The following is a 12355-nucleotide window of genomic DNA, read 5'->3' as shown; positions in this document are numbered from 1 at the left end:
GCAGAAACCTCTTTTGCACCCCCTGTTCTATGCATTCATCAGACAGGGCTCTTCTTCCTTTGATGGAAACCTGCAGCCAATATTTAATGAAACACTTGGAACTTGTTCTTTGGCAGAAGTGATAGGGTCTGTCCTGTCTCTGCAGACAAAGTCAAAAATAGGAAAGCAAAGAAAATGGGAAAATCTTGGGAAGGGTAAGACACCGTTTAACAAGAAAGAAAGTACGATTCAAGCAGTTACAATGGCTTCAAATCACTGTGTGATCCTTAATAATTCTCTCCCATGCTGAAGACATCAATGGACAAATACTGCAGGGGAGAGCTGGCAGAACAAAACTAGAAAGTCATGCATATCCAGAGAGCCACAGTTTCCTCTCATGAGCCACTCTTTCCTTCTATGAGTACAGAAATGTGGAGTATTTCAGCAGATTTGAAGGTTTGAAATGGCTGAAATTTAGTTTTACAAAGGTCGCTAATCACTTTAGTATGGCTTTACCAGTTTCTCTGGCACATTTGCGGTCTACAATTAGCAGGGTGGTTACGATCGATATCAATACTGCGTTTATTTGTTTGATATTTTTTTAAAGAAATTTAAGAAATATTGTTATTAGGATACATTAATAATTAACAGTATTACAAGATTTCTTATTCAAATAAATGCGGTTCTTACAACTGCCACAAAAATATTAAGCAGCACATCTGTTTTCATCATTCATAACAATAAAAAATGTTTCTTGAGCACCAGATCAGCATATTAAAGTGATTTCTGAAGGATCACGTGATGCTGAAAACTGGAGTAATGATGCTGAAAATTCAGCTTTACAATATATTAAAATAGAAAACAGTGATATTAATTTGCAATAATATTTCACAATATTACAGTTTTTACTGTATCTTTGATCAAATAAATGTAACCTTGGTCAGCATATGAGACTTCTTTTAAAACCATTAAAAAAAAAAAAAAAAATTGAAGTGTCTAAATATTCCAGTTAAGTTCTTTATAGTCACTGTACAGGTACAATAAGATCAGTGTGCTGACCAAGAAATCAAATCCAGGTTGACTGCCTGTAAGGCAACTATAATCATCAGTATACCACCAAAGCAGTGCTATGATTTTTATTGCAGGGTTTTTCTATGACCATCAACAAATTTCCTTACTTGCTCATGGAAAATAGATAAGAGCTTGTAAAAATAATTTTATATAAATTGCTGTCTCAATTTCCAAATCTATGTAGGATCTTTGATCTTTTGAAATAATAATATAATTAAGTGTCCATACTTAGTGTACAAAATGTCTCCAATGAGGCCAAGGAGTCAAGGTTTTGTTGGGGCATGACCTCATTAGATCCTGCAGGAGATGCTGTAAGTACACCATCTGGCAGAAAAAAGCATCTTTTGGCTTTAACGGCCATTTAGCCGATCTATGTATGGATGTGGTGAAAAAAAAATATCTTTCTCCATATGTTCATTTAATGTGGGCTAAAATAAGCATTTAGTAAGGATGTAATCAGAAGGAAATGCATAATATTACCTGAATAACCAACACAGTGAAAGGCACGTGAATTTAAACAAGCAGTAAACATAAGGCACCTTTGAATGACAGATCTCACCCAGCATGTGGGTGGGTCAGAAGGTAAGATATAATAATAATAATAATAATAATAATAATGCATTTTATTTAAGGCGCCTTTCAAACCACTCAAGGTCACCGTACAACAAGTAACAACAGTAACAATATTAAAACAGAAAATAACAGCAAATAACAATGTCAATAAAAAACAGCAATAATAATAAATAAATAAGAAAGAATAAAAATACTGGACTTGAGTGCACAAAGTAATCATAGAAGATAAGCAGTTCTGAATAAATGAGTTTTAAGTTTGACTTTAAATTGAGCTAAAGAGTCTGAATTACGGATGTTGACTGGGAGAGAATTCCAAAGACGAGGAGAAACACGACTAAAGGCCCTATGGCCCATGGTGGTTAGGCGAGCTGAAGTTGTATGGAGGAGACCCAGTGAAGAGGAACGGAGAGTTCGAGAAGGGGTGTAGGGATGTAAGAGGTCTGAAAGGTAAGGTGGAGCAAGGTTATGAAGAGATTTGTATGTGAGGAGGAGAATTTTAAATTCAATCTGAAAGTTGATAGGAAGCCAATGTAGCTGTTGAAGTGATAAGGTGATGTGTTCAATAGGTGAAGTCCGGGTTATGATACGAGCTGCAGAATTCTGGATCAGCTGGAGTTTATGAAGAGATTTTGTGGTAGACCAGATAATAGAGAGTTACAATAATCGATGCGGGAAGTGACAAGCGAATGAACAAGAATAGAGGAACTATGCGGAGTGAGAAATGGACGGAGGTGAGCAATATTGCGGAGATGAAAATAACAAGACCTGGTTATGTTATTAATGTGAGCATCAAATGATAGGGTACTGTCAAAGATGACCCCCAAGTTCCTAGCCTGGCGGGAGGGAGAAATGGAAGAACCATCAGTCTTACTGGCATTAAGTTTGAGGAAATTGGCAGAAAACCAAACATTTATTACATGAAGGCAGTTGGTAAGACAGGCGGAAGGGAGAATGGAATCAGGGTTTGTAGAAATGTAAAGCTGAGTATCATCAGCGTAACAGTGAAATTTAATACCGAATTTTGAAAAGATATTGCTGAGTGGGAGAAGGTAAATTAGGAACAATAGGGGGCCTAGCCTTGGGGGACACCACGCTAACAGGAGAAGGTTGGGAATTAAATTTCTTTAGTTGTACAAACTGTGTGCGGTTTGAAAGGTATGAAGTGAACCAGGTATAAGGAATACTAGTGATACCAATGCCAGATAGTCGATGCAAGAGAATACTGTTTGAAATTGTGTCAAAAGCTGCACTCAAGTCAAGTAGAACAAGAATAACAACCCGCCATCAGCAGCCATTAACAGGTCATTCGTTACTCTCACTAGTGCAGTTTCAGTGCTATGCTTAGGACGAAACCCTGACTGAAAACACTCATACAAGTTATTATTACTAAGATGAGCATGAACCTGTGCTGCCACTGCTTTTTCAAGAATTTTTGAAATAAATGGAAGATTTGAGATAGGACGGTAATTATCTAAATTATTTGGGTCTGCGCCAAGTTTCTTAAGAACAGGGGTTATGGCAGCTATTTTAAAAGATGATGGAACAATCCCGGAGCTAAGAGAAGTGTGAATAATACGAGTTATAAGAGAAGATAAAGAGGGAAAACAGGCCTTTACCAAATGAGTTGGTATAGGATCAAGTAGACATGTGGAAAAATTTGATTTATAAATTAACTGAGAAATTTCTTCTTCAGATGGCAAGTTGAAAGAAGAAAGGAAGAGGAGGGGCAAATTAATTGAGACACTGTGTGACGAACTACAGTAAGGGGTAGCCAAAGAGGCCAATTGTTGGTGTATGGTAGTTATTTTGTCATTGAAGAAAGACATAAATTTATCACAATGAGCAGTGCAGTACAGGTGTGCGGGAAGTGTGTCAGGAGGTTTCAGAATACGATTAACAGTTAAATACAGTGCTTTAGTTTTACCATCTCCAGACTCAATTAAATGTGAATAGAAAACATTTTTGGCAGCATAAAGAGCATATTTGTAAAGATGAACATGTTCACTATACAGCTCTCTATGTATCATAAGACCAGTTCGTTTGTAAAGGCGTTCCAAACGCCGGCCTCTGGTTTTGAGCTGGCGAAGTTCAGGAGTGAACCAGGGCGCAGAATGGGTGAATGATACAGTCCGAGTTTTAAGAGGTGCAAGAGTATCAAGGAGCTGCTGTAGTTCAAAGTAGTAAAAGGAGACCAAATTGTCAGTAGAAGTGAGCTGGTCACTGAGTGGAAAATCAGCAATTGCGGCAGTCAGAACAGAAGGGTCGATCTTTTTTATATTCCAAAATAACATCAAACGTTGTTGTTTGGATTTAGAGAGTGTAACATCAGCATTAAAGGAAAGCAATTTATGATCAGATATGGGTATTACATCTGCAGTACAGTCCCGATGTGTGACAGATAAAGTCTAGAGTGTGGCCTTTAGAGTGAGTTGGAAAGTTCACATATTGTTGGAGACCAAAACTATCTAAGCAAGAATTGAAATCCCTTGTGAGTGGGTTACCGGCAGTATCCATATGAATGTTAAAATCACCCAGGAGAATAAGATTGGGTGATAAGGTACACAGATGGGTTAAAAATGCACAAAATTCACTTATAAAAGTATTGCAGTATTTCGGAGGCCAGTAAATAACAGCTAAAACTGTGGGTGTTGGACCGCTGATGAGTAGTGCAGCTGATTCAAAAGAAACATAGTTTTGTACAGACAGCGGGGACGTTTTATAAATCGAGTTGTGAAGTATCGCGAGGCCTCCCCGCATCTGGAGATACGAGGTTGCGAAATGTAAACAAACCCAGGAGGACATGCATGATTCAACTCAAGGAAGTCATTCTCCTGCTGCCAGGTCTCAACCAAGCAGAAGAAATCAAACTTACTATTGTCAATAATGTCGCTGATAAGAAGACCCTTGTTGGAAAGTGAAAGGATGTTGAGGAGTCGGACTTTGAGCTCATTTCCACCGAACGAAGAGCTGGTCGATCTGGATACGCTAGTTAGCGCGCTCTGGTCAATAGTCCGCCGAGTTTTCCTTGCTGCTCTGGGAGTCGAGGTCCAAAATGATCTTAAATCCTTCAAGGCATAGTACCTAAAACCCCGACGAGACCCGTGATGGATGTATTTGGGACGGGGACGATGAACAATATCCTGGTCAGGGTAGAGTGAAGGCGGAGGCTCAGCAGAGTAGCACCGCAACCGGTGAAGTTCAGTCGCTGTATACAGAAACAGCAAGGTCGTTGGATGAAGCAATGACGATAAAACATTCCAGACAATGGTGACACGTGAGAAACGATGGTAAATCCACATCGTGTCAGTCGATTGCAGTCTGCAGAGGTAGAGAGTGTTATGAAATAAAATATTTAAAATGATAAAAACACACCGGAGAGCAGCAGCAGCCAAATCGCGCCAGCATTCACCCAACCGGAACCGGGACAATCTATAGTTATATATATCTATAACTATACAACAATATAGTTGGGATGGTATATCTCACCGACTGGGCAAACACAGAGGGCGGTTCCATCTGACTTGGCATGGCAGGTAGAGTTGTGCAGGCAGGGCTTATGCCGCAGGTCGCAGGGGTTGAAGGTCTGTTCACAGAGGAGGCCGGTAAAGAAGGGCGGGCAGGTGCAGGAAAACTCCCCTGGGATGTCAGACTCCAAACATTGTGCACCGTTCAGGCAGGGAGAGGAAGAACATTCCTTCACATCCTCTCCACAATCCAGGCCTGTCCAGCCATGAGGACACATACACCTATGAGGCAAAAGAAGTATTTTCACAAAAGTTCATTGTTTTTCAATAAATTTTAAGCTGACATGACTTTTTTATTATTTTTGATGAATACTGTGGCAACTCTTTTCTGTATAACAAACATGAATTACGACCAAATGGTGTCAAGCTTTAAAATTACAAAAACTGCACCATAAAAGAGAATCAGAAAGTACCTCATATCACTTTTGTGCTACAATACTGTTTAAAAGTTTGGGTTTAGAAAGATTTGTTTTTATGTTTTTTGAAAAAGTCTCTAATGCTCCCCAAGGCTGCATTTGTTGTTAAAATACAGTAAAAAAAAAACAAAACAAAAAAACAATAAGACTGAAATAATGCTAGAATTTAAATGAAATGTATTCTAATTTAATATATTTAAAAATGTAATTTATTCCTGTGATTGCAAATCAAAATTTTTATCAGCCATTACTGTAGCTGTCAGTGTCAACATTATATGATCAATGTTGACAACAGCTGTGCTGCTTGAAATTAGATACATTTCTTTAGCACTAGAAAGTTCAACAGAACTGCATTCATTTAAAATTGAAATAATAATAATAAAAAAATTATAATAATAATTTTGGAACTTTACAACCCCACTTACCATTTATTCTTTCTTTAACCTTTTTTATTGGAAAAGTTCAGCAAGGATATCCTTAAAAAATAATAATAATCTTTTGTATTTGACGAAGGACAAAGATGTACTGGTTTGGAACAACATGAGCGCGAGTAAATGAAGACAGAATTTTAATTGTCGGTTGGTCTATCCTTTTAAAACATAATTTAGAAAATAATAGTGTCTTGATTTTTTGGAATCCTTTGGAATGCCATTGTGAAAGTACAGAGGAAAATAATATTGTACTATTAAAATATTCATTAATGTACAGACCAACTGACACTCCTGGCACACAGTGACCTTGTAGCATAAAAGCAAATTCCCCAGGGGCAAACTCCGATTTGGCTTTACCCTGTGGTGCTTTTCATTAATGAATGTCATATGTCTCTGAAAATCCCTTTTTGTTAATTTTAGACCAGGATTACAATGTGTGTCATGAACTAAACTGTTATAAATGAAACCTTCTACTTAATTTCTGGGGGAAAAACGACACAAAAGCTATTTTAAAGAGACTATACATGATATTCCTTCAGATGTTATTAAAATAAAATGAACAATGAGTCATAATTATCTGGCAGAACTGCAGATGAAAATCATAGCGTTTTCATTTCAAAAATCTTCTATCATTGTCATAATCAAAACACCCATTAAACAGCCCATGAGATACAGTAAATTACTTACACAAAATATAAGAAAACTACTGAATTCAATCATAAAGGCCACTTTATAGCTTGACGTGCACAGTCATTTGATGTATTTCCTGTTGAAATTTGTTGGATATCAAATGGATTGTCTCTTTTTATGTATGTATTTATTTTAAATAGCCAGTAAGTTTTAGTTTATGTCACAAAAATCTAACCTGTTTATCTGTTAAAGTTAGTATTGTCAGCAAAGCTTACAGACATTGGCTATTATGTGCCACAAATCTATCTATTCCAAAAAGCTAATCAAGCTCCAAACAAAACTATTTTACTTTACATTGCCATTCATTTTCAAAATGGAATCACTGTTGGGAGATTTCTGGACAGCTGAGGGGATTTATAGGTTAATTGCACTATTGGTCTAAGGACCATTAAATCCCAGACAGCTGGAAGTAGGACACTGTGAGGTTAGAGCGGCGAGCTGGGATTATATTTACCAGAGTGAATCCCAGAGAGTGCCGGAGGGATCTACATTCCACTTGGTGGCAGTGATCTTACAGCCGTGCTGCCAATCCCCATCTCAAACCCATCCTCTATTCTCTCTCTCGTTTCAGTCTATTTTCTTCCCTCTTTCTCTCTCTTCCTCCCTCTGCTGCCCTTAGCAAGAGGGGATATTAGGTGACTCAGAAGCAGGAGCTTTTTCCTCAAGAGAGTCACTGATTGAGAGAGACCTCCACCTGCTGTGCTCCATTGATTGATTCATTTGTTTTACCTGCCATCTGCAATTCATTATCTCACACATTTGTGAAAGTGCAGTCTGTCTCTGTTTGACAAGAGAATAGGTGGCTAAACTTAGTGCTGTTTTTCATATAGTCCAGGGTTTCACTAATGCAGGTTAATGAGCCCCTGGAAGTTTGCGAGGGAACTGCAGGGGGTTCGTGAGTTGATGAACAGCTAATAAGTAATTATATTGAAAGTACAATTTAAATAAATAAATTTGGCTGCAAGATTATCACAATATAGCTTATTGCAATAATCAAATACACATACTACTGTACAACTACAACAAATAATAATTATTATAATAATTTATATTATTGTAAATATCAATATTAGAGAACCAGTAACATGCTAATGTCTTCAGTAATGTCAAAATTATAAAAAAATTTAAATTACCCCATGATTTACTCACCCTTAAGCCATCCTAGGTGAATATGCCTTTCTTCTTTCAGATGAATACAAACAGAGTTATATAAAAAAATGTCCTGGCTCTTCCAAGCTTTATAATGGCAGGGAATTGTGGTCTAGATTTTGAAGCAAAATAAAGTGCATAAATCCATCAAAAGAAGTGCTCCACACGGCTCTTGGGGATTAATAAAGGCCTTCTGAATCGAAGCGCAGTGATGCATTTGTGTAAGAAAAATATATATATTTAAAACTTTATAAAACTTGATCTCTAGCTCCCACTAACTGTCGCAAGTTCACAAGAGAGTGGCGTTCCAGCGGATGATGTAGGATGTAGGTGTAGTGTAAGCTCCAGTGAGAATATGTTAGTCCAGTGAGTTTTGTTTACAGCAAAGGAAAACCAGTGTCCTCTTGGCTTATATCGAAATCCTCCAACATTTTTCTTTCCAAATCCTCGATTTGCTCTTTCCACTGCACTTCCACATTCGTAACTTCTCACTGGAAATTACTGAAATATGAACTTAAAATCACATGGTTTTTTATGTCTTAGGTGTTTGGCTGACAAAAAAGTCCATGCGAAACAATTTTTTTAATATCAACTACTGTAGTTGTGATGTTAACACAATTCCAATAGGATGTACCAGTACATGAATAACAATGCAGAACACATTTTTACATTTTGAACTACTGTTCATTTGATATAAAATCTTAAAAACTATAAGAGTGAATTTTATTATATATAAGATTTATTTAAAAAAAAAATTTTTTTTACATTTTTTACGCACATCCCTACTTTTAAGTGTATTTACATCAACATTTAGGAGTTGACCTCTAAACTGACACACATGGACTAAAAGCCTCAAAACTCTAATGTCATGTATTTAAATGGAATTGTCACACATTAAGTTGTTAATCAAGGGTCATTCTTAACACATGGTAAATGTTAATTAATCCCGGGTAGTCATGTATCATGATTTCTCACTGTATATTTGTAAACCCCGGGTCAACATTCTTATTTACATATTTATGAGGTCACACTTCACTCCTCTGTCACTCTAATTTACTAACCTTTTCCAAATAACAAGTTTGAAACCAAGGGATAAATGTTTTAAAAATGACGCAATGTTAAACCCTACGGAAGCAACTTCTATGCTAAAGTTAAAGGGATAGTTCACCCAATAATCTAAATTTTGTCAATAATAACTTACCCTCATGCCGTTCCAAACCCCTGAGACCTCCGTTTATCTTCGGAACACAGTTTAAGATATTTTAGATTTAGTCCAAGAGCTCTCAGTCCCTCCATTGAAACTGTGTGCACGGTATACTGTCCACTGTCCATTTATTGAATCGAACTGTCCGAAAGAACTACGGGTGATCCGAAAACCGATGCAACCGGTTCTTAACTCGTGAACGAGTCAATGTTTCGTTCAATATCTGGCTCGGCTCGGTGTTCATCTTCAGTTCTCTCTTCACAGCAGTTCAGTCAGTGTACTGTTTGAGTAAATTAATTACTCCAGGATATTAGTTTGTTTGAACTCAGAGGGAGTGTCAGTCACATTAAAGTTAACAGCTTAAGTCATTTGTGGATTAATGCGTATTGAAGACGTGAACCATTTTAAACGATTCAGTTCAATTTGGTAAACTGGTTCAAAAAGATCCGGTTACATCGAATGATTCGTTCGTGAACCAGATATCACAAACTGCTTTGTTTTGAACTCTCTCACAACAGACACGGAAGAGAAGACAATGATGAATAAAGTCGTAGTTTTTGCTATTTTTGGACCAAAATGTATTTTCGATGCTTCAAAAAATTCTAACTGACCCTCTGATACATGGACTACTTTGATGATGTTTTTTCTTACCTTTCTGGACATGGACAGTAGACCGTACACACAGCTTCAATGGAGGTCCTGAGAGCTCTCGGACTAAATCTAAAATATCTTAAACTGTGTTCCAAAGATAAACGGAGGTCTCACGGGTTTGGAACGAGATGAGGGTAAGTTATTAATGACATAATTTAGATTTTTGGGTGAACTATCCCTTTAAGTTTACATCACATTTATTAATTTAAAAGATACTTTTATCCAAAGTAGCTTACAACTGAGGAACAACAGATGTATGATTCTTAATGAAGCATTGTCCAGTATAGTAAAGGCTAGAACAGAGAGATAATAAAAAATGGTGAATGTGTAAAAGAAAGTTTGATGTTTTTTTTTAAAGAGTCAATATCAGCAGGAAACAAATAGAAAGGGATTTTAATGATTAAAAAAATACATAAACTGAACAACCTCATTAATCAGCAGGAAAGTTGCTGAAAAAGCTAGTCGACCATGTGACCCGTCTCTAGCCTGTCCATTCATCCAGATTTTCTTTGCTCCGTCAAGCTATGTTTTTGCAACCCACCTGTAAGTGTTGAGGAGGTCTGTACAGGTGGCATTGTTTTTACAGGGGTTTGATGAACATTCATCAGTGTCCCACTGACAGAACTCCCCCTCCCAGCCTGGTCGACAGAGGCACTCGTAACTCTGTAATGCAAATGAAGACAGCAAATGAACAGATAATAGACAGCAGTGTTACACTTTCATCTAACCCTTGCCTTGACCTAGATAAATACAGCATATTCTGCCACCAATCACTCAACACACATGAAAATGTCTTCATTAAAACATTCACAGAAAATGAACAGAGTAAGAGATGACAGTATAGCAAAGCACTGTGGTGTTAAAGAAATAATTCCAAAATTATATTATTTTTAAAATATTTTTATCCAGGTGCTGGGTAGTTTTTTGGTAACTCAGCTGATGTACCCCCTTACCCTACCCAGTGCTGGGTAAGTAGAACCCCGGTTAACATTTGTCAGCGGTCATTTGTGTTCTGTCCTGAGAGAAAACTTCCTGAGGGAAAACTTCCTGAATGAAATTAAGGTTTGTAATACATTGTATTCCTGTATAAATTGTATAAATAGGAAAACGACTGTACTCTCAGATTCCATCTTTTTTGTTTACATATACGTCATCGATAACATCTGCTAGGAATGCCTGTCTACACCGGACCTACACTCAAAGCGAACATTGCACCGGCGCTACCATGGAAATGTAACTTCCTGCCAAATAAATGCACAGCAAGGGCTGAAACACGATGCTACATGTTGTATGTAACAAAGTTACATACAAAATTACTACAATTGGAGTGCTAATGATTTAGTGCACTAGCGATGAGGTATTGTGAAACTTAAATGGCTGACAGATAAGATGGCACGAGGTGAAGCCGATTTCGATGTAACTATTCAATCATGCATATATAAGATTGTCATTTTATGAACTGGAAATGCTTACTTGTTCCCACAGATTCCCATTGACTTCCGTTGCTGCTCCTGTCACATCCTTAAACTACTGAATGTTTTTGAGTATCTTATGATTGTAAAAAACTGACTTGCCATTGAATAAAAAACGTTTGTCCATGTTTTCAAAAATTTCCTAACATATTAAAACTAAAAAATAATAACAGATGACACTTCAACACTTTTTTGAAACATGAAACAAGCAAACAAGTAAATCTATATGTACCTTCCAATTCTTCACTCTTAGTCTGGAAAAAAAAAATTATATAACTTTCTGTGGGCAGCTTCAGCTCTCAACCCACCTGGTATTAACTCCAAATGTATTTAGCATGGTTTTCAAAGTTGTTATCTTTACAGAAGAGCAACCACTGCTATGCAAATGCACTCTCTCTACCACCCACCACTGCACATCAGATATTCAGGCATGTCTTTAAAGGCATGCAAGCTATTAATTTTGGCATAAATTACTAAGGAAATCTGCATGAGCCACACATTTCAAAGAGAAATATTCAGAATTACACCCCATGCTCTGAAATGAACGGCACTTGAAGAAAATGAATTTGTGCTCTCTACTTAATGCTTTAATATGGGATACAATGTAAATGCAACTTCTTGTCTTCAGATGTGCTGTCCTTTCCGTCTTGGTGAGTTTACTGCGACTCTTCCATCCACTTTGTCATTAAAATTTTCATTATGAAAATTAATCACTGCGGGTGGTTTGTTGTCTGTTATTTTGCAAGGCAAAGGTTTATTCAATCTCATCCCATGCAAAGGAAATGAGCACAGGTTTGCAAAGTTAAGGCATGGTTAGTGTTCTTCATCATGGAGGGTTTATCCTGGAGTGCATGCTAATCTGTGCTTCATCCAGACGCACACACAGTGTTAAACTCTGCCTAATGTAATCTGGGCACCGCAGGCCTTATTCATAAGACAGAAGAAGCTATGCAGACATGGTGTGATAGATCAGATGCTTCCACAAGACTTCTGTTTTTCACCCCTGGCAAAGGATAGTATAATCTTATTTAGGCTGCTAAATCATCAGTTGAGATCGTAGCTCTCCTGAGAAACCCGGGGTTGTGTGGGGTATTTTTATTTTAACAGAAGTAAATAAATAACTACGTAAACACTGCCAGGAAGTAAACTGCAATCTGTGAAAAGGATTTAGAAAAATCCTGTCTCCACATGAAGT

The 12355-nt window shown here is 37.2% G+C and overlaps 1 protein-coding gene across 1 annotated transcript in view; it reads right to left on the bottom strand.

Moving 5' to 3' along the window:
• Positions 1–12355, bottom strand: part of eys (eyes shut homolog) — a 209230-nt gene that overhangs the window by 115444 nt on the left and 81431 nt on the right. Inside the window, exons 20-21 of the mRNA XM_059517129.1 lie at positions 10230–10351; positions 5110–5369 (exon numbers count right to left, since the gene is read on the bottom strand). Of these exons, the coding sequence (XP_059373112.1) occupies positions 5110–5369; positions 10230–10351 (382 nt within the window). The remainder of the gene's footprint in view (positions 1–5109; positions 5370–10229; positions 10352–12355) is intronic.

This window comes from Carassius carassius, chromosome 30, assembly GCF_963082965.1.
Source record: "Carassius carassius chromosome 30, fCarCar2.1, whole genome shotgun sequence".
NCBI classification, from domain to species: domain Eukaryota; kingdom Metazoa; phylum Chordata; class Actinopteri; order Cypriniformes; family Cyprinidae; genus Carassius; species Carassius carassius.
This window is presented reverse-complemented; position numbering and strand designations above follow the sequence as displayed.